General features: G+C 40.8%; 1 protein-coding gene across 4 annotated transcripts in view; it reads left to right on the forward strand.

Moving 5' to 3' along the window:
• The window catches only part of LOC143022713 (transcription initiation factor TFIID subunit 1-like), a 77,368-nt gene that overhangs the window by 49,350 nt on the left and 5,784 nt on the right, over nt 1-22,234 (forward strand). For all 4 annotated transcript variants that reach the window (XM_076181047.1, XM_076181048.1, XM_076181045.1 and 1 more), the window contains exons 21-30: nt 785-940; nt 2,033-2,202; nt 2,430-2,615; nt 2,936-3,178; nt 3,298-3,442; nt 10,115-10,408; nt 11,880-12,022; nt 12,186-12,381; nt 14,709-14,810; nt 15,582-15,850. In XM_076181047.1, the coding sequence (XP_076037162.1) occupies nt 785-940; nt 2,033-2,202; nt 2,430-2,615; nt 2,936-3,178; nt 3,298-3,442; nt 10,115-10,408; nt 11,880-12,022; nt 12,186-12,381; nt 14,709-14,810; nt 15,582-15,850 (1,904 nt within the window). The remainder of the gene's footprint in view (nt 1-784; nt 941-2,032; nt 2,203-2,429; nt 2,616-2,935; nt 3,179-3,297; nt 3,443-10,114; nt 10,409-11,879; nt 12,023-12,185; nt 12,382-14,708; nt 14,811-15,581; nt 15,851-22,234) is intronic.

Consider the following 22,234-nt stretch of genomic DNA (forward strand, 5'->3'; position numbering starts at 1 on the left):
TTTTTTCTTCATATTTCTTTATCAGGGACTCATGGGCCCTCTATATTCTGCCGCTTCACTCTCCTGTTTCTTGTTAGTTTTCCTATGATCACAGCAACAATACAGGGTGGGGAATCAAAATGGTGGCATATGGTGGAGCGCCAGGAGCGACGTGACCTTACTTTGACCTTTTGAAGAGTACTGATGCCCTGTCTTTATTGGGTATGCTGGTGGAAAGAATTGCCAAATATCTTCATAAACACAATTCTGTAGCAAAAAACGAAATAGCTATAGAAATGTTGACACTATTTCAATATACAAAATGTTTTTTATGCAATGGGGTTGCCAGAGGTTGCCAATATCTTATCTATTTTATTCTGTATAAAAAAATTCAAACGAAATACAGCAGTATAACTTTGTATGAGTGTTGCCACCATCATAGAGATTCTTTTGAAATGTTTACCTAAAATTTGCTCATGTACCAGAATTTTTCGAAATATTGCTGGCAATGCTCCCTTAATGAAGCAGCCGTGCTGTGGATGTGCTGTGTCTTGCGACACTGCTTCTGACCCAGGGCATTGGGTGAGATGCAGGGATGACCCGTCATTCAGGAGGTGCCAAGATAAAGAGGGAGGGAAGTTGGTGGAGGGGAGTGGAGTATGTTAGGGATGGAATGGGTGGGAGGTGTTTTTATGCCTTTGTTTTTTGGCTACCTCCCTTATAAGGAGGGAAAAAAGCCTTTGGTATATATGTATGTATGTATGAAATAACTTATATGTATTAATTGCATCCCTTCCTACTTCAGGCCGACTTCTAAGAATCACAAGAACATTCCGCAATGCTGAAGGAAAGGAATATACTCGTACAGAAATTGTAAGAAAAACAGCAGTAATTGACACTTATGTCAAAATTAGAACAACAAAAGATGAATCATTTATCAAAAGCTTTGCTGGACAGCTTGGTAAGTAAATAGGTATTTTTCCTATATTACATTTAATATATAGCTTGACAGATTGAGGAGGGGTAGGTGTTTTATTGAGAACTTTGAGAAGAACAAAAAGCTGGTGTGATTATAAAAAGGTATGTCTTCAGGAAGGAAGTATACTGGTGGATTGGAGGAATGCATGTGTAATTCCATTGCATAAGGGAAAGGGGAACAAGTATGAATTTAATAGTTTTAGTGTAGTTGGCAAGGCATGTGGGAGGGAATCATAGGAAGTAATTGGGGAAGAGTAGTGTGGGGTTTAGAAGAGGAGGGGATCAAGTATTTGCAATAAGAAGTATGTAAGAAATTTTTGGCAAAGGGTATGGATGTTTTATAGGTTTTTATTGATTTGAAGAAGATACATGACAGGGTTGACAGGCAATGTAGAGTGTATTGAGGATGTATGGGATATGGGGCAATCTGTTAAAGGGGAGGGTGTTGCCATATAATGAAGTGGTGAAGGTATACTAGCTTTGGCTGTCAGGCTTTACCATGAAAGCACTGTGTCTCACATTGTCTTGACCTAGGTAGTATGGCAGGGCACAAAGATTTACCCTCATTCATGAGGTTTTAAGATAGATGGTGATGAATGGGTTTCATATGGGTGTAGGATGTGTATACTTTGACTTGGCCATTCCCCACTGAAAGAGAAAAAGGCCCTTTGGTGTGTATGTATGGAGTTGGCAACCAGTAATATCTCTCTTCCTATACCTCCTACCAGACAGAAACAGTCCCACACCAATACAACACTGACATTAATTCAAAACTTCTTCCAAGAGAGATCTGTGGGAGGGTCCAGTAATTGTTACTGACCAGTGTGGAACTGTAGTATTCTCGTCAATGAAACACTCCCCCTCCCCCAAACTTTTTTGTTATTCTATGTCAGGTAACTGGTTATGATTATTATAAACTGTTATTCCATTGTGTCAGCATGTAACTACTGAGGAATGCAAAGGAAGATTTGACTTGTCTGTGACTAAAACCTAAAGTTCATCATTGGGTATTATCTACTTCATGAAATCCTGACTGAATGTTCAACTTTACCTCTATCATTGTTTCTCCATACAGATGAAAGTCAAAAGGAAGAAATGAAACGAGAAAGGAGACGCATACAGGAACAATTGCGACGAATCAAACGGAACCAAGAAAGACAGCAGAAAGGCATACCAACACCTCCCAAGACTAAAAAGCCAAAACTCAAACCAGATCTCAAACTCAAGTGTGGTGCTTGTGGTCAGGTAAGATTTTTCACAATAAGCTAAGATAGAAGGGACAACAAATGGGTTCTGGATGAAGTGTGGGATGGGTGAAGGGTGGGTGTATATTTTGACATGGTCACCCACCCCTCACAAGGGGGAAAAGGTATTTTGATAAATGTATGTATGACTGGGTTCTTCTCTTAGGAATCCCTGAAAATATTCCATCAAGGCAATACTCTTTTATACAGGATTTCTTTCTCTTGTAGGTTGGCCACATGCGTACCAACAAAGCTTGTCCAATGTATGCTGGTGCAACTGCTACCACTGCTCCTATATCAGTGGCCATGACTGAAGAACAGGAGGAAGAAATGGAAAGAGTGGGAATTGAAGAATCAGAAGAACTTATCAATGTTGATGGGACAAAGATAAAATTGTCATCTAAGGTTATTAAGGTATGTTGTATGTTAGCTCTACAAGTAATTCTTTCTGTTACTAGCATGTTGATGCATCATTGAGCTTGAAAATTTCATTAACTAATTGGCTCAAATTATTGATCTAATGGCATGGAATTTGCTCCTTTTTATTGTGATATTTCAAGTTTGTTTACGTGAATTTGGCTGCACAGAAACAATTAAAATTAAATTGCTTCAGATAGGAAAGTAAGTTGAGACAAGGCTTAGAGTAAATTTTGTGATTTGTTTAAAAATTAATACATCATACTGATGCATATAATCTAGCAATATATCGTACTGATGAATATGTTATACTCCAGCACGCAGAGGAGATAAAAAGACGATCCCTGGTACTCAAAGTACCTAAAGACCAAGTTCGAAATTCAAGGCGACGAAGAGCTGGTACCATAGTCCATTGTGATTATCTCAAGAAGAAGGAAAGATCTGTCAACAGAAGACGCATCGATCCAGTCATAACTCTGTCAACAATATTCGAAGAAATTTTAAATGAAATGAGAGAAATGCCAGATGCACAACCATTCCTCTTCCCAGTTAATGTTAAGGTTGATCAGCCCAGACTTTCTTCTGTTGTATTGGATAGAAAAATGAAAAGAAATGATTGTCATTATTATAAATTACTTGTGGCTACATTATTTTTTCACAAAATTCCTGACTTTTTCAGCAAGTTCCTGATTATTATAATATTGTGCCCCACCCAATGGACCTGTCCACCATCAGGGATAATCTAAGACAAAAGAAATATCAAAGTAGAGAAGAATTTCTTTGTGACATATCACAGATTGTGGAAAATTCAAGGTTGTACAATGGTACGTCAGATACAGTTTTATTTGTGTTACTTCTCATTCTTATTGTAAGAATTGACCCATCATCCAGGAGGTGCCAATATAAGAGGGTGGAGGGGAGTGGAATATGTAGGAAATGGAATGGGTGGGACTGGTTTCTATGCCTTTTCTTTTTGGCTATATGTATGCATGTATGTAAACATGTACATGTATGTATGTATGTACTTCTCATTCTCTTTCATATTTATCTCATTGTAACATTAAGGAAAGAAGCAATGCCTGTGGGGTCTTGTCTCGTACACTCAAATTAAATGATCATATCTAGCTTCAAATTCATATAGTGTTCCAACTTCGGCTATATTGCCATTTAAGGTATTCCAAGTATTAATCCATCTGTATGGAAAGCTATATTTGTACACATTTTTTAGACTTTCTTTAATCTTTCTCAGTTTGTTCTCATGATTTCTTAAAGCTCTCCCATTCCTAATCAAGAGATCTTGGTCAATCTAATCTGTCCCCATTAACTTCTTCAGTGAGTCAAATATTTGTGCACACGTTAGCTGCCTGACATGTGATGATGTATCACAATACACATACATACATACATACATACATATACCAAGGCTTTTTTCCCCTTACAAGGGGGGTAGCCAAAAAGAAAAAGGCACAAAATCATTCCCACCCATTCCATCCCTGAATACACTCCACACTCCTCCACCCTCTCTCTTATCTTAGCACCTCCTGAATGACAGGTCATGCCTGCACTTCTATTATACTCATTCTTTTTCACCCAGAATGTTTGTAACTACTGAAAAAGTGATCAAACCTTTTCATAGAATAAGAGTGTCACATATTTACAACTACAAAATAAATATCAGGAAGCTGATGCTGGCATCCTCATATACAGTACTACCTCTCATTAACGGGCTAAAAGGGGGGTAACGTTGTCCATTGATGTGAATAATCCGTTGATTTGGAGTGTTTTTTTTGGGTGGCATAATGATTGCACAGCACTAAACAACAGGACCAAAAACACTGAAAACACAGCGAAAACACCGCAAACACAGCTAATTAACGTCTGTTAATGAAAGGTAGTACTGTACTCACTTGCACCTTGTGACACCTACGTAGGCATAATTGTATTCAAGGGGTTAAACATTCGCATATTGAAGTTCAAAAGCATCAATTTCTCCCCTGTTTCTGGAGTCAGCCGGTTACAGTGTGGGGTGTAGACATTACCAGCAATGCAGAAGAGGCGTTCACTCTTCAGTGAAGATGGTGGAGAGCACAGCATTTTGTTGGCAACTTTTACAAGTTCAGGATATTCATGAGTTGTGGTTGTCTCTGCACCAACTCGAGGAATCCGAGTCACGTGTTTCCAGTGGGAGGGAGCAAAATTGATCAACTTTGCTTTGTAGTGTCAACAGATGATATTCTTAATATTTTTTTCTTTGAAGTTTCACTTTGTCCAAATTTGACTCGTGTGATTGTGAATTTGACAGCAAATCATCTAAACATGAGTCAAAGTCATAGTTGTCATTGTCAAAAAGCATAAAGATATATTGTTATGTATTTACTTGTGAAAATACATAAAAAGATTCTTTATAAATTATCTATTTGGCTATTAATTGCTGCAGAGTAAGTGGGAGTAAATTTGTCTGCCAATTTTTCGCGCTTAAAAGCAGTTAAAATCAACTGAGTCTACAGACACATGGAAAATTTTCTCCTATATTACTCTTGCTTACTTTCTGTTGTAGAAACTTTGCTGTTTAAAAAAATATATATATAAGAAATCCAAAAATAAGATAAAAAATCGATATAATTTGCTCTAACATTTTTCCCAATTTGTGCATGTGCTGCTATTTTAAAAGTTACTCCGATCAAACGTCCTCGTGTCTGCAGATTTTATTACATACATACATATACCAAGGCTTTTTTCCCCTTATCAGGGGGGTAGCCAAAAAGGACAAGGCACAAAAACATTCCCACCCATTTCATCCCCGAAAACACTCCACACCCCTCCACCCTCTCTCCCATCTTAGCACCTCCTAGATGACGGGTCATCCCTGCACCCTGTCCACTGCCCTGGGTCAGAAGCAGTGTCGCAGGACACAGCTTATCCCACAGCAAGGCCGCTTCATTAAATTGCCGACCCCCCCTCTCCGTCCCCCCATATAAAGGAGAGGAAGGGGAGAAATCCCTTCGGGCTGCGTCAAAATTTTTGCTCACACACACTACCTCACCCCCATTCCCCCGTCCAATCCACCTCATGCATCACAACATTTTCCATATACAACCATTCTCCACTCACCTGTCTTCTGTCCTCTCCCGTCCTTCCTCAACCGACATTCCCCTCTTCCCCAAAGCCCCCTTCACCCCATCCATCCATCTCATCCTAGGACGTCCCCTCATGTTCACTCCCTCCACATCTGCCTTCCATACCTCCTTTACTAGTCTTTCTTCACTCATTCTTTCCATGTGTCCAAACCATCCTAATACTCTTCATCCACCCTATCTCCCAGCTCCCCTTCCACCCCTGTTCTCCTCCTCACTTCCTCATTTCTCACTCTATCCAGCCTAGTAACCCCCATCATACTTCTCAGACACTTCATCTCAAACGCATTCAAGTTCCTTCTCTCTTCCTCTCTCATGTTCCATGTTTCTGCTCCATACAGTGCTGTTGGCACAATCACTCCTTCATACAGTCTCCTCTTCGCATCCATTCCCAGATTCCTATTCCTCATTACACTTTTTAAACCACCAAGGCATTTACTCGCTTCTCTCAATCTACATTCTACCTCCACCTTCACTCCACCCTTTCCTGCCACATTTGCAACCAAATATCTAAAACTATCCACTTCCTCCAGTTGCTCTCCCTTAACCACTTCAGTACGGGACTTAAATCTCGCGGGCAGCAGCCAATGCCAGCCGTATGACGTAACGTAATAATATTCGCATCATAAAATATAGTCACCGCTTATATCGATCGTTCTCTCTTTCACCCGCGAATTTTGAAAACCACAGAGAATGGGATTCAGGGCGCATTTGGGAGAATGTAAAAACACAGGGGCGACTACAATAAATATAATCAAGACGCCGATATGGCAGCGTCGCGAATCCACTTGCTCCTCATGACGCCTACGTGTGCGGCACCGTATGGAAGGGGTTAATGCTCACTTCCAGATTACTGCCACTTTCACCCCTTGTACATCTCATCACCTTACTTTTACCCACATTTATCTTCAGCTTTCTTCTATCACACACTCTCCCAAACTCTGTCACCAGCTTCCTCAATCCCTTCTCCGATCCTGCCACAAGCGCAGTGTCGTCCGCAAACAACAGCTGGCTCACCTCCCACTTTTCTCCATTTTCCTTAACCATCTCCAATCCCTGACCCACTACCCTTGCATTCACCTCTCGCACCACCCCATCCATGTATAAGTTGAACAGCCAGGGTGACATAACGCATCCCTGACGAAGTCCCACCTTTACCTCAAACCACTCACTCTCTCCATTTCTAATCCTGACACAAGCTCTCCCACTCTCATAAAAACTCTTGACAGCTCCCAGAAGCTTTCCCACATAACCTCCCACAGTGCCTTTCTGTCCACCCTGTTTTAAGCCTTTTCCAGATCCATAAAGGCCCAGAAAACATCCTTCCCCTTACCTATAGCTTTCTCACATATCTGTCTTACCACAAAAATCTGATCTACACAACCTCTACCTGTCCTAAACCCACACTGTTCCTCACCAATTACTCCCTCTGTTCCTCTCCTAATCCTCTCAATCAAGATCCTCCCATAAGCCTTCCCAACTACACTTAACAAGCTAATCCCTCTGAAACTACTACATTCACACTTGTCCCCCTTTCCCTTGTAAAGTGGAACTATACACGCACTCCTCCAGTCCTCCGGTACTCTACCCTCTCTCCAGCAAACATTAAATAACCTCACCAACCAGTCCACCATCACTATACCTCCTTTTTTAAGACATTCTGCATGGCATCCATCCAGACCAGGTGCCTTACCTGCTTTCATCATCTTAACTGCTGCCTTCACTTCATCCTTCCTTATTTCTCCTCCATTCTCCTCACTCATCACTCTCATTTTCTTAGTATTTCCCACTGCAGCTATCTTTCCCTCCCTATCCTCCTTCACATTAAGCAACTCCCTAAAATATTCTGCCCATCTTCCCCTTACTGCCTTCTCCTCCATTATCATCTCTCCATCTGCACCTTTTACCTTTTCTTCTCTACTTGATTCGCCTCCTCTTCCTCTCTTAATTTCTTTCCAAAACATCTTTTTATTACTTTCAAAATTTTCTGTCATACTCTTACCCCATTTTACATCTGCTCTCCTCTGCCTCCTGTACCTTTTTCTTTACTTCTCTTTTCTTTTCCCTGTACTTCTCATATGACTCCCTCGTCCTACTTTGTAACCAATCTGTGAAAGCTCGCTTCTTCTCTTCTACAACCTTCTTCATTTCCTCATCCCACCATTCACTACCCTTCCTTCTATTTCCTCCTGACCTTCTTGTTCCACACACCATCCTTGCACACTTTGTGACTCCCTCCTTGAACCATCCCCATTCCTCCTCCACACCTACCTCCACTCTATCCTTCACTCCCTCCCACTCCTCCTTCAGCTTCCTCTTGTACTCCTTCTCCTTTTCCTCTTCATTTAGAGAGTTCACTCTAAGCACCTCCCTACCTTTTGTCCCTTTCCTCTTCCTCCACTCTCAACTTACCTTCCAGAAAATGATCTGATATTCCCCCACCCTCTCCCCTTAGCACATGTACATCCCTAACTCTTCCTATCATAATCCTATTTACCACTACATAGTCCATTAAAGCTCTATCTACCACCTTTCCCTCCACCACCCTCTCCCATGTGTACTTATGCTTGACTTTCTTCCGAAACACTGTATTTGCTATCATCAACTCTCTTTCTAGACACATTTCCACCATCCACTCTCCACTACGATTCTTTCCTGGAAGACCACATTTCCCAACCACTCCATCAATTGGCTCCTTTCCTACCCTAGCATTAAGGTCTCCCAGTACTATTACATTTACACTTCTATGGTAAAGTGTCCGAATGGTTAGGCTAAATTACTAAAACATGTAGAATGTGTTGGCTCTTTATTTGTAGCACAGAATATGAAATGTGTATCGGAGGCTGATGGGGGAGAGAACTAATCGGCACTGTGAATAGAATATCACACTTACTCTTTGTGTCCTGTAACCAGCACTTGCTTGACCACGACCGCCTGGTAGCGTAGTCAGAGATAATCTGAGTATTGTCCGGTCGCGGGCTAGTCGCCCTGCTGGGTCAGCCTAGCGCGTCATCCAATCAGGTGCTAGCATCTGGGTCACGTGATGACGCGCCGCAGACAACAATGGTCACGCTAGGTCGCGTCCCCCGCCAACTTAACACGGGAGCACGTGACCCGACGCTTACCATAGAAATAGTCACGCGTTCTACTCATGCCACACTTCTCCCTAAACCCTCTATGCACTCATTTAAATCTATCCAAAAGGCCTCCCTTTCTTCTACATTCTTCTCACTGCCAGGCCCATATGCACTTACAAAAACCCACATCTCCTTTCCCAGTTTCACCTTCATCCACATTATCCTTGAGGAAACCTCCTTCCACTCCACTACACGTTTACCTATCTCTTCACTTACTAGTATAGCCACCCCTTCCCTCCCTCGCCCTCTCTTCACTCCTGATTTTATTACCTCGGCATAATATTTTTGAAACGTGTGTTATGGCACTAGATGGCAATGTAGGTTAACCACTACCACAGCATATTCCTAGCCACTTCATTCCCTATGGTTGTGATGTTATGTAAAAATAAAGCAATAATTATTTGGTAGGGGTATCTCATATAACACAAAATATGCTGCATGGCCCTATGCAACCACCAGAACAATGAATCACAATGGCAAAAGCCGACAAGACTGTGAGAATAAACACCTTGTGAGATTGAAACCTTTATTGGTACTACGTTTCGCTTGTTACAGCTTTTTCAAGTACAGACATGACACACACTCTGAGCACATATAAGCCAACGGGGAAGGAACTGGGAGAGGTTATCGGGGAGGGGTGGGTGGTAGGTGGAGGGGGAGGGGGGGAGGAGGGGGACGGGTGGGACTTGGTGGAGACAAAGGAGGACATTTCGGACAGTTTGTTGAAGTGGACTAAGGGGGACATTTCATATATTTATTTCATACATCTGTTACCCGCATTAAATAAATGTATGAAATGTCCCCCTTAGTCCACTTCAACAAACTGTCCGAAATGTCCTCCTTTGTCTCCACCAAGTCCCACCCGTCCCCCTCCTCCCCCCTCCCCCTCCACCTACCACCCACCCCTCCCCGATAACCTCTCCCAGTTCCTTCCCCGTTGGCTTGTATGTGCTCAGAGTGTGTGTCATGTCTGTACTTGAAAAAGCTGTAACAAGCGAAACGTAGTACCAATAAAGGTTTCGATCTCACAAGGTGTTTATTCTCACACCAGAACAATGAATAATAATAGATGAATTACTGAATTGGCATTGGCATTGGCAAAATATTGCCAATACTGAATCCCTTTCTAAAAGAAAAAATACCGATTCACCAAAAGTGCTGATTCTTGCCGATGCTGATTAATTGGCACACCCCTAAGAGACCATTTTTTTTTTCTTTCTTTCAGGTGTGAAAAGCACACTAACAGTTACTGCCCAGAAGATGCTGGAGCTTTGCATTGACCGCTTTGCTGAGAAGGAGGAAAAATTGATGCGTTTAGAAAAAGCCATCAATCCACTGCTTGATGATGATGACCAGGTAGCCTTTGACTTCATCTTGGACAGCATTGTAAATGGGAAGCTTCTAACTATGCAGGAGTCATGGCCATTCATGAAACCAGTCAATAAGAAGAATGTGAAGGACTATTATGACATCATTCAGCATCCCATGGACCTCTCCACAGTTGCCAAAAAAGTCAAGAGTAAGTTAGGCTTCTTGTTTTTATGATTCCAAGTATTTACTGTATGCCACTTTTTTTTTTTTTTTTTTTTTCTCTCTCCCTAATACATGTGCTTTGAAGATGATGAAAGCTGGTCAAGCACCTGGGTTGAATGGATTTCATGTGGAGTGACAAAGGGAGGAACTGTTATAATAAATTGGCTAATGACATTCTTTAATGTATTCCTAAGGGAGGGGAGGGTACTGGAGAAGTGGAAAAGGGCTTGTATAGTTCCACTTTACAAAGAAAAAGGGGACAAATATGGCTAGTATTTTCAGAGGGCCATTGAGTGTCATTGGAGAGGCATATGGGAGGGTGTTAAGTGAGATTAGTAGGGTGAACAAAGGAAGTAATTGGGAAGGAACAATGTAGGTGTAGGAAAGGTAAAGGATACATAGATCAAATTGTTATAATAAGGTAGATATATGAGAAGCTAATGGCAAAGGGTAAGGATGTCTTTTGGGGTTTTATGGAAGGCATTGCAGTGGGGAAAGAGTAGCAAATTGAGTGTGGAAGGCAGAGGTGGAGAGAGTGGTCTTGAGGGGAAGACCAAGAATGAGATGGCTGGATGGGATGAAGGGAGCCTTCAGGGAAGGGAGAAGGCAAGATATGGGTGTAAGTGGAGAATGATTGAACGTACAATGAATTGATGCATCCCAAAGGGATTTCTCTTTGTTCTCCCTCTGCATGAGGGGACAAGAAATGAGGGTCACCATGTAAATGAAGCAGTGGGGGTAAACCAGCTTAGTCTATCAGGCCTACTATAGATGTGCTGTGTCATGCTGCATTGCTTCTGACCCTGGCAGTAGATGGGAGTAGGGATGGCCCTTCATCCTCAAGGAGCTAAGGTAAAAGAGGAAACAAATGAATGATGGATGGGTGTGAGATGGATAGGGGATGGGTGCATGCCTTGTACATAGAGGTTTTGCTCTTTGTAAGTGTCAGAACCTTGTATGAAGGGTCATCTCTATTGCATACCACATTGCTTGGATCAAAGGCAGTACAGCTAGACACAATGCATTCATGATAGAGTTTGACAAGCAGAGCTTTTTTAGCTACAGTGCTTAAATTTTCTAGATATTCTCCAGACAAATTATTTAAAATAGTATGCTCATCAGAGTTTTATGAGTAAAAGTGGAATATTGTAAAATATATAGACTCTTCCTCATCATTGTAATATTCTTATTGCATTTTCCACCTCTCCTTTCCGTTTCCATCTTCCCTAAGTCTTCTTCAATCTTTGCTGCCAATGAATGTACATTTAACTTCCTGGTTGATAGTTTTCCTTTGTTTTATTTCCCATCAAAATCTGTGTCTCCCTGGACTTGTATCCTATGTTGTCTTAAAGTCAAAAGTTTGTTTCCCTTAAACACAACTGAAATCCTTTCCACACAGCCTTTGTTTCCCTTTCTTTTATAGAATATGTATACTCAGTGTTTTTTTTGTTTTCCAGACCACAAATACCATAGCCGTGCAGAATTTCTTCATGACATTGAGCTCATAATGACAAATAGCCAGCGCTACAATGGACCTGATTCTTCCTTTAGTCAAAAGGCAGCTGTTCTTCTACAAATAACTAAAGAAAGTTTGTTTGAGGTAGGTCTACTTGGTATGCTTGAACCAAGGATTTGTGATTCATATATAGAAGTAATTCTGAATTAGTTGTCATAAATGCTTTTTAATATGTGTAACCCTAAGTGGCCAATAGATGTTGTCATAACATCATGTTCATTATTTGTTCCCCTGCAACCTTCCAAAGTATGATGCCCACCTTGATGCTCTGGAGAAAAAGATTGCCCTGGCTCAGGAGCGAGCATTGGAACAGGCAGAGAATGACTCTTTGGGAACTTCACTTGGACCTGATGATGATACAAATTATACCTATGCTGAGCCAGATCCTGATCCCTCTGCATCACTTGGAATGTCTCCTGGTGACAATGCAATGGAATATTTTGGTAAGGGAAAGTTTTTAGTATCATTCCTACATAGACATACATATACCAAAGCCTTTTCCCCCTAACAAGGGAGGTAGCCAAAAAACAAAGGCATAAAAACCATTCCCACCCATTCCATCCCTAATACACTCCACTCCCCTCCACCCTCTACCCTCCCTCTTATCTTGGCACCTCCTGGATGACGGGTCATCCCTGCATCTTGTCTACTGCCCTGGGTCAGAAGTAGTGCTGTAAAACAGCACATCCACAGCAAGGCCGCTTCATTAAATCGGCAATCCCCCCTCTCCGTCCCCTCATGCAGAAAGGGAGAAGACGGGGAGAATTCCCTTCGGGCTGTCAAAATTTTTCTCGCACATACTACCTCACCCCCCACCCCCACCCATTCCACCTCATGCATCACAACATCATCCATATACAACCATTCTCCATTCACCCGTCTTCTGTCCGTCTTCCTCAACAGACATACCCCTCTTCCTCAAAGCACCTTTCAGCCCATCCATCCATCTTTCCATGTGTCGAAACCATCCCAATACTCTTTCATCCATCCTATCTCCCAGCTCCCTTTCCACTTTCCACCCCTGTTCTCCTCCTCACCTCCTCATTTCTCACTCTATCCAGCCTAATAACCCCCATCATACTTCTCAGACACCTCTCAATCACATTCAAACTCCTTCTCTCTTTTCTCTTTTGTTCCATGTTTCTGCCCCATACAGTGCTGTTGGCACAATCACTCCTTCATACAGGCACTCCTCCAGTCCTCCGGCACTCTACTCTCTCTCCAGCAAACATTAAATAACCTCACCAGCCAGTCCACCATCACTGTACCTCCTTTTTTTTTAGACATTCTGCATGGTATCCATCTAGACCAGTTGCCTTACCTACTCTCATCATCTTAACTGCCTTCACTTCATCCTTCCTTCATCATTCCTACATACATACATAAATACATATACCAAGGTCTTTTTTTATCCCTTACACAGGAGGTAGCCAATGTCAAAGGCATATATCCACTCCCACTTATTTCATCCCCACAGACTTCACTCCCATTCACCACCCCTCCCTCCCTCTTTTCTTCGCTCCTCCTAGATGACTAGTCATCCCTGTTTCTCACCCACTGTCCTGGATCAGAAGCAATGCAGCAAGACACAGCACATCCACAGCAAGGTTGCTTCATTTAATTGGTGACCCTCCCTCTTCATCCCCTCGTGTAGAAAAAGAGAAGACGGAGAGAAATACCTTTGGGCTGTATCAAGATATCATTCACACATACTCCCTAACTTCCCCCATCTTCCACCCACTCCCTTCAATGCATCACATCATCATCCATAAACAACCATTCTCCACTCACCCCTATCTTCTGTCTTCACCCTTCCTTACTCAACAAACATTTCCCTCTTTCCCAGTACCATTTTACCCCATCTATACTTCTCATCCTTGGTCGCCCCCTCATGTTCACTCAATCCACCTCTGCCTTCCACACTATGTTTACTTATTTTTCTTCACTCATTCTTTCCGTGTGTCCAAACCATCCCAATACAATTTCATCAACACTATCTCTTAACTCCCTTTCCACCCCCACTCTCCTCGTTTCTCACCCCATCCAGCCCAGTAATGCCTACCATACTTTTCAGGGATTTCACCTTAAACACATTTAAACTGTTCCACTCTTACGTTCCAAGTTTCTGCCCCATACAGTGTTATTGGCACAATCATTCCTTCATACAATCTCCTCTTAGCATCCATTCCCAAATGTCTATTTCTCATTACACTTTTTTATCCCCCAAGGCATTTACTTGCTTCCCTCAATCTATTAATATATTCTACCTCCACTCCTTTTCCTGCCACATTCGCACCCAAATATCTAAACCTGTCCACTTCCTCCAGTCTCTCTACCTTAATACTCACTTCCAATTTGCTGCCATCCTCTCCCCTTGTACATCTCATTACCTTATCATTCCTATTTTATGAAATTGTGCTTGTGAGTATGCACCACAGGCATAAAAGAAAAAGGAGAGAGTGATTCTAGTTCAAGCTGAGTGAGTGCATTATTTAAAGTAAGAGAGAAATTCATGGTGTTGGGATATGAATTTTTGTATAATGAGATATGGTTATTGTTGGCAAATGTTTCAAGAAGAAACTAATTTACAAGCATATATGGAACCATTATAGTGGAGATCAAGGAACTAGGATTGGTTATATGATGATAAGATTGGAAATTGATATTGGATATTGCAGTATTAAGAGAGGCAGTAGAAGGGTTTGTTGTATCATTATCTACTGATGAAATTGAAGGTCCTTCATGTATTTAATGGAGTACATTTTTCCAGGTGATGATGATGATGAACATGTTAATGTGGATGGTGATGATGAAGAACCAGCCAGCAAAAGGATGAGAATGCAGAGTCAGCAGAGAAATGTGCTTGAACAAGGCAAGTGTTTCCAAATAAAAATTCAGTGTAATAATAATTCAGTACGATTTTCATTTGTGACATTTAGTTTCACAGTTTGTTAATTTTGCAATGTGCATGAAATGTACCAAAGTTATTATTTTCATTCATGAATACAGCCCTCAGTAATTTGGTTAATTAAATGCTCTTACTATATGTTTATACTCGTACAATCCTAGAGTTAATGAATCCCATACAATTGCATATATACTCCCAACACCTTACAGTAGGAAACCTATCTGGTCCATTTCCCTTTAGTGCAACTGTAGTTAACACCACCATGGATGTCCAGCCTATCAGTGATTATGAGTTAAACACAGAAGATATCCATTTTCTTTTGTTACTCCCTTCTCATATTATATGTCCTAAAGCCTGCCTTGCCCCATGGTAAGGTGGGTGGCATATTCAAAACACAGTCATACCAAAAACAATTATACCCTTTTAGCCACTCCTCCCATATCTTTTTTAAATGAACAAAGAGGATAAGTTTGTATTTACAAATTATGGCATCTTAATCATGTAAGGAGCACCATATATTTCTGTTACTGTTAAGTTCAAGTGGAAGGTAATAAGACTTCCACATGTTACAGTAGTACTGGTAATGGATTAAGAATGTAATAAGATATTTTTAAGCTTCTTTGTGGGTGAAGTTATTTCACAGGAAATAGCTTGTGTATAGATGAAGACTGTTCTCATAAGCTGTTTTGTAAAGTGAAAGTTATATAATAACTAACTTTATTTTTCTTTGTACAGATTTGGAATTCAGTGATGATGAAGAAGAGTTTATTAACTGTGGTGATGATGGTAGTGCTGAAGAACAAAACTTTGATGGTGACTATCTTCAACATGGTAGTGGTGGACATGAATCCTATATGCATCATGGGGGATCTGGTCAGGAAGCTTACTTACAGCATGGTGGAAATACTGTGAACTACCTGGAGAATAATGGAGGGGGTCCTGACGAAACCCAGGGTGCAGCAGAGGCTATGGTGCAGCTTTCAGCTTCATATGCTTACTATACTGTAAGTTTCCTCTTCCATCTCATCTTGTATCCAATTACTGTGGTTGTCTTTTCTTGAAATGGGTTGTTCATCTTAATGCAGTTTAGAGATAGCTTCAATAATAAATCCTTCACTACTGCTGTAATCTTTCCATTTTCTCAAAGCCATATGACTGCTAGGTAATTGAGATGCAAGCACACTAATATTTTCTTTCAATATTCTTTTTTTTAAGATACATGTCAAAATGCAATTTCCTTTTTTAAATTCTTTCTCTTTTTACAAATGCTTGGGCTAGGTGATAATTTTCTGAAAGTTACTCATATTTTGGGTTGCTGATACTGGCATTGTAGCATGTGTTAAACCTGAAAATTGTAGGAAATCCCAAATTTTTCATTTTATACAATATTGTGAACCAAAGAGCAGTGGACAAGGTGGAGGGATGATCCGTCATCCAGGAAGTGCTAAGATAAGAGGGAGGGTGGAGGGGGGTGGAGTGTATTTAGGGATGGAATGGGTGGGAATGGTTTTATGCCTTTTTCTTTTTGGCTCCCTCCCTTGTAAGGGGGAAAAGCTTTGGTATATGTATGTATGTATTTATGTACTGTTTAGTGACTTAAGATTGATCCCTATGAACCAGAGCCATATATTCATCTGTGTCAAAGACAAATCTCCATGTAGTCGGTCAATCAATCCATTGCTCTTGCTCCCTTGTGGCTCTACAATGCAGTGGTACCACTCTCCTCTAATTCACATACCTGACTTCAAGTCCCACCCAGGACTGAAAAATTCAACATTGCTACATTGTGAGCCAACACTCCAACTATAGTGGTCAAGGACTTAGTGTGTGTGTGTATTTACCTAGTTGTATTTTATGGGAAGAGAGCTATGCTTGTGGTGACCCACTTTTGTATCTTTCAGCATCCAGTTTGATCTTAAATTCTTGTATAGTTTTTGCACTCACTGTTTGGTCTTATCAATGTAACTAATATTTTCTTTACCATTTCTTCTTCCATGTAGTCAAAAGCCACTTCCACTGATCTCAATAAATTGAAAGTTTCTCTGAATAATTTGTTATGTTTGTCTGATGTCATGTCATTGGTGATAGTTACTCCTAAGTCCCTTTCCGAGTTGACTTTTTTAAATTTCTTTTATTCCAATTTTGTAATGTCCTGATATTCTGTTTTTGCTTTTTCCAAATTCCATTATACTACATTTCTTGATGCTGAAATTCACTTCATTCTTTTGACTCCATTTCCAGATTTTGTCCAGGTCTTCTTGAAATGATTTGCAATCTTCTTCTGTACTTACTCTCTTTAGTAGTTTAGCATCATCTGCAAAGAAGTTCATATAACATACCCCACCTTCATCCATGCCATTTATATAAATGGCAAACATTATCGGAGCCAGTACAGAGCCTTGTGGGACTCCACTTATCATTTCTTCCCAATTTGAGTTCTTTTCTCTGAGTACTAATCTCATTTTTCTCCCATTCAAGGAATCTTTCATCAATTCTCATGTGTGTATTTACCGAGTTGTATTTTACGAGAAGAAAGCTATGCTCGTAGTGACCCGCTTTTGTATCTTTCCACATCCAGTTTGTTCTTAAAATCTTGTATAGTTTTAGCACTCACTGTTTCCTCATTCAGTTTGTTCCAGATATCTGTCACTCTGTGTGGGAAGCTATCCTTTTTCAGATCTCTTTTGTAACTGTCCTGAAGTTTCTTTTTGTGTCCTCTTGTTTTTCTTCTGTCTCACTTTAGTAAGTCATCTCTATCAAGAATTTCCATCCCTTTCTTAATTCTGTAGATGGTTAGCAAATCTCCTCTTCCTCTTCTTTGTTCCAGGGTTGGTAGATTTAGTTTATCTAATCTTTGTTCGTATGTCAAATTGGAGAGTGTTGGTGCCATCTTTGTCATTGCTCTTTGAATTCTTTCTAATTTCTTTGTTTTTTTTAGAACTAGATGTCCATAGTGTCGCAGCATACTTCAGTTTTGGTCTTATCAGTATAACTAATATTTTCTTTACCATTTCTTCATCCATGTAGTCAAAAGCTACTTTCAGTTTTGGTCTTATCAGTGTAACTAGTATTTTCTTTACCATTTCTTCATCCATGTAGTCAAAGGTTACTTTCATTGATCTTTATAAGATAAAAGTTTCTCTGACTAATTTGCTGACATGTTTGTCTTGTGTCATGTCATTTGAGATAGTTACTCCCAGGTCTCTTTCTGAGTTTACTTTTTTATTTTGTACATACATACATACATATACCAAGGCTTTTTTTCCCCTTACCAGGGGGGTAGCCAAAAAGGACAAGGCACAAAAACATTCCCACCCATTTCATCCCCGAAAACACTCCACACCCCTCCACCCTCCCTCCCATCTTAGCACCTCCTAGATGTTTTTTATTTTGTACCAATTTTATATTGACACAATATTCTATTTTTACTTTTTCCAAATTCTATTATGCTACATTTCTTAATGTTGAAGTTCACTTCACATTTCTCACTCCATTTCCAGACTCTGTCCAGGTCTTCTTAGATTTGCAATCTTCCTCTGTACTTACTCTCTTTAGTAATTTCACATCATCTGCAAAGAAGTTCATATAACATTCCACACCTTCATCCAAGTCAGTTATATACAGCAAACATTATTGGAGCCAATACAGAGCCTTGTGGGACCCCACTTATCATATCTTCTCAATTTGAGTTCTTATCTCTAAGTACCACCCTCATTTTTTTCCCATTCAAGAAATCTTTCATCCATTCCAATAACTCCTTGTGTTCCACCTATTATTTCAAATTTTCTTAGTAGCTTTTTGAAGCTCGCTGGCTGAGCAGGTTAGGACGTCGTTACTTGCGGTGAAGGTCTAGGTGAGGGCGGTTCGAATCCTGCCACCAGCAAAGTTGAACCAAGGGCATGGTTCATTAAATTCCACGCTACAAAGCCCTCTGTGAGGGGCACCGTCCTAGCCTCCTGATAGGGGGGAGTGTGTGACGTTAAACCATATCATCATCATCATCAGCTTTTTGTGTGGTACTTTGTCAAAAGCCTTTTGTAAGTCCAAGAGACCACAATCTACCCATCCATCTCTTTCTTGTATTATTTCTATTAATCTTGAGTAAAAGAATATTAAGATTGTGTCACATGATTTTCCACTTCTAAAAACAAATTGTTAAGGATTTAGTATTTTGTTCTCTTCCAAGTGTTTAATCCATTTATTCCTAATAACTTTTTCACATATTTTTGCTACTGTGCTCGTAAGGGATACCGGTCTATAGTTTGTTAGATTTTCTTTATCTCCTTTTGTATAATGGTACAATATTTGCATTTCTCCAGTCTTGTGGTACTTTTCCTTCTTTGAGCGAGAAGTCAATTATCTTGTGTATTTTGTCTGTTAGTTCATACATACACTCTTTCAATATCCAATTTGAAATTCCATCTGACCCATGTGACTTTCTGACATCAAGGTTATTTGGTCCCTTATTTCTTTCTGTTAAGAACAAGGTGCAGGGATGACACGTCATCCAGGAGGCTAAGATAAGAGGGAGGGTGGAGGGGTGTGGAGTGTATTCAGGGATGGAATGGGTGGGAATGATTTTATGCCTTTTCCTTTTTGGCTACCTCCCTTGTAAGGGGAAGCCTTGGTATGTGTATGTATGTATTTCTTTTTGTGTCACCATTATTTCTTTCTTACAAGGGAAAAGGGGACAAGTGTGAATGTAGTAATTTCAGAGGGATTAGCCTGTTGAGTGTAGTAGGGAAGGCTTATGGGAGAATCTTAATTGAGAGGATTAGGAGAGGAACAGAAGGAGTAATTGGTGAGGAACAGTGTGGATTTAGGACGGGTAGAGGTTGTGTAGATCAGATCTTTGTGGTAAGACAGATATGTGAGAAAGCTATAGGAAAGGGGAAGGATGTTTTTTGGGCTTTTATGGATCTGGAAAAGGCTTATGATAGGGTAGACAGAAAGGCACTGTGGGAGGTTATGCAGATTTATGGGATAGGAGGAAAGCTTTTGGGAGCTGTCAAGAGTTTTTATGTGAGTAGTAGAGCATGTGTTAGGATTGGAAATGGAGAGAGTGAGTGGTTTGAAGTAAAGGTGGGACTTCGTCAAGGATGCGTTATGTCGCCCTGGCTGTTCAACTTATACATGGATGGGGTGGTGCGAGAGGTGAATGCTAGGGTAGTGAGTCAGGGATTGGAGATGGTTAAAGAAAATGGAGAAAAGTGGGAGGTGAGCCAGCTGTTGTTTGCGGACGACACTGCGCTTGTGGCAGGGTCAGAGGAGGGATTGAGGAAGCTGGTGGCAGAGTTTGGGAGAGTATGTGATAGAAGAAAGCTAAAGATAAATGTGGGTAAAAGTAAGGTGATGAGATGTACAAGGGGTGAAAGTGGCAGTAGACTGGAAGTGAACATTAAGGGAGAGCGACTGGAGGAAGTGGATAGTTTTAGATACTTGGGTGCAAGTGTAGCAGGAAAAGGTGGAGTGAAGTGAAGGTGGAGGTAGAATGTAGATTGAGAGAAGCGAGTAAATGCCTTGGTGGTTTAAAGAGTGTAATGAGAAATAGACATTTGGGAATGGATGCGAAGAGGAGACTGTATGAAGGAGTGATTGTGCCAACAGCACTGTATGGGGCAGAAACGTGGAACATAAGAGAAGAAGAGAGAAGGAGTTTGAATGTGTTTGAGATGAGGTGTCTGAGAAGTATGGTGGGGGTTACTAGGCTAGATAGAGTGAGAAATGAGGAGGTGAGGAGGAGAACAGGGGTGAAAAAGGATTTGGGAGAGAGGGTTGATGAAAGAATATTAGGATGGTTTGGACACATGGAAAGAATGAGTGAAGAAAGACTAGTAAAAGAGGTATGGAAGGCAGATGTGGAGGGAGTGAACATGAGGGGACGTCCTAGGATGAGGTGGATGGATGGGGTGAAGGGGGCTTTGGGGAAGAGGGGAATGTCTGTTGAGGAAGGAAGGGAGAGGACGGAAGACAGAGGTGAGTGGAGAATGGTTGTATATGGATAATGTTGTGACTGCATGAGGAGGAATGGGCGGGGGGGTGGGGGGTGGGGTAGTATGTGTGAGTAAATTTTGACGCAGCCCGAAGGGATTTCTCCCCGTCCTCTCCTTATATGCAAAGGGGGACGGAGAGGGGGGGTCGCCGATTAAATGAAGCGGCCTTGCTGTGGATGTACTGTGTCTTGCGACACTGCTTCTGACCCAGGGCGGTGGGCAGGGTTCAGGGATGACCCGTCATCCAGGAGGTGCTCAGATGAGAGGAGGGGTGGGAGGGGTGTGGAGTGTATTTAGGGATGAAATGGGTGGGAGTGTTTTTATGCCTTTCCCTTTGTGGCTACCTCCCTTGGAAGGGGGAAAAAGCCTTGGTATATGTATGTATGTATGTATTATTTTTTCATTTTGGGGATCTTCCTTGCTGTCCTTCCATCCAAATTTGTGAGCTTTCAATTGTAAATACAGACCTAAAATGCCTGATCATAACTACAGCCATTTCTCCATCAGCCATATATCCTGTATTTCCTTCACGCAGTTTCACTATTTCATGTTTGTCTTTTAGTTTATCAGTTACATATCTGTAAGATAGTTTAGGTTGGTCTTTGTATTTATCTATTATATCTTTTTTGTAGGTTCTTTTTTCCTCCCTGCATATACCTGTATCTACATATTCATCTGTCAGTTTGATGTATGCTTGCCATTTGGTAATTTTTTGTCTTTTTTTCCATCTTTTCCGGGCTTTGTCTCTTCTATCTTTAGCCTCACTACACTTTTTGTTATACCAACACTTTATGTAGGCCCTTTTTTTTTCTTTAGTACATATCTGTTTCCTCCTTGTATTTTTCTTTTAATATGTTCAATTTCTATTCCATCGTTGTTCCTTCATTTGAAAAAGTTTCCCAGTTAGCATTTTGATAAAATGTTCTAAGTTTTACAAAGTCTGTTTTGTTGTACATTAATCTTACTTCTCTATGTTTCTCATTTCTTCTCACATCATTTTGTTCTTTTTGTTGGATTTCTGTTAGCATGTGGTCACTTTTTCCAATTGTTGTCCTGTAATTAATTTTGTCCACAATTTCAGGCTCAGATGTGAATAATAGGTCTAGTCTTGATGGTTCTTCATTGTTTCTATATCTGGTATTTTCCTTGACCCATTGAGTCAATGTATAATCAATGGTCATATCCAGTAGAGTGTTGCCTCAGAGTTTCTCTCCACCTTTTACTGTCATTTCTTCCAATTTATTTCCTTTGCGTTAAAGTCACCCACAATTACTCTGTTTCCTCCATCTATCAGTAACTCTAATAGTGCATTCTTTGTGTGTGTGTGTGTGTGTGTGTGTGTGTGTATGCACGTATGGTCACAGCATTACCCATAGATTGGGCCCTGTATGAGCT

Source organism: Oratosquilla oratoria, unplaced genomic scaffold, assembly GCF_046742065.1.
Source record: "Oratosquilla oratoria isolate Oo_2021 unplaced genomic scaffold, ASM4674206v1 SCAFFOLD145, whole genome shotgun sequence".
Classification (NCBI taxonomy): Eukaryota; Metazoa; Arthropoda; class Malacostraca; order Stomatopoda; family Squillidae; genus Oratosquilla; species Oratosquilla oratoria.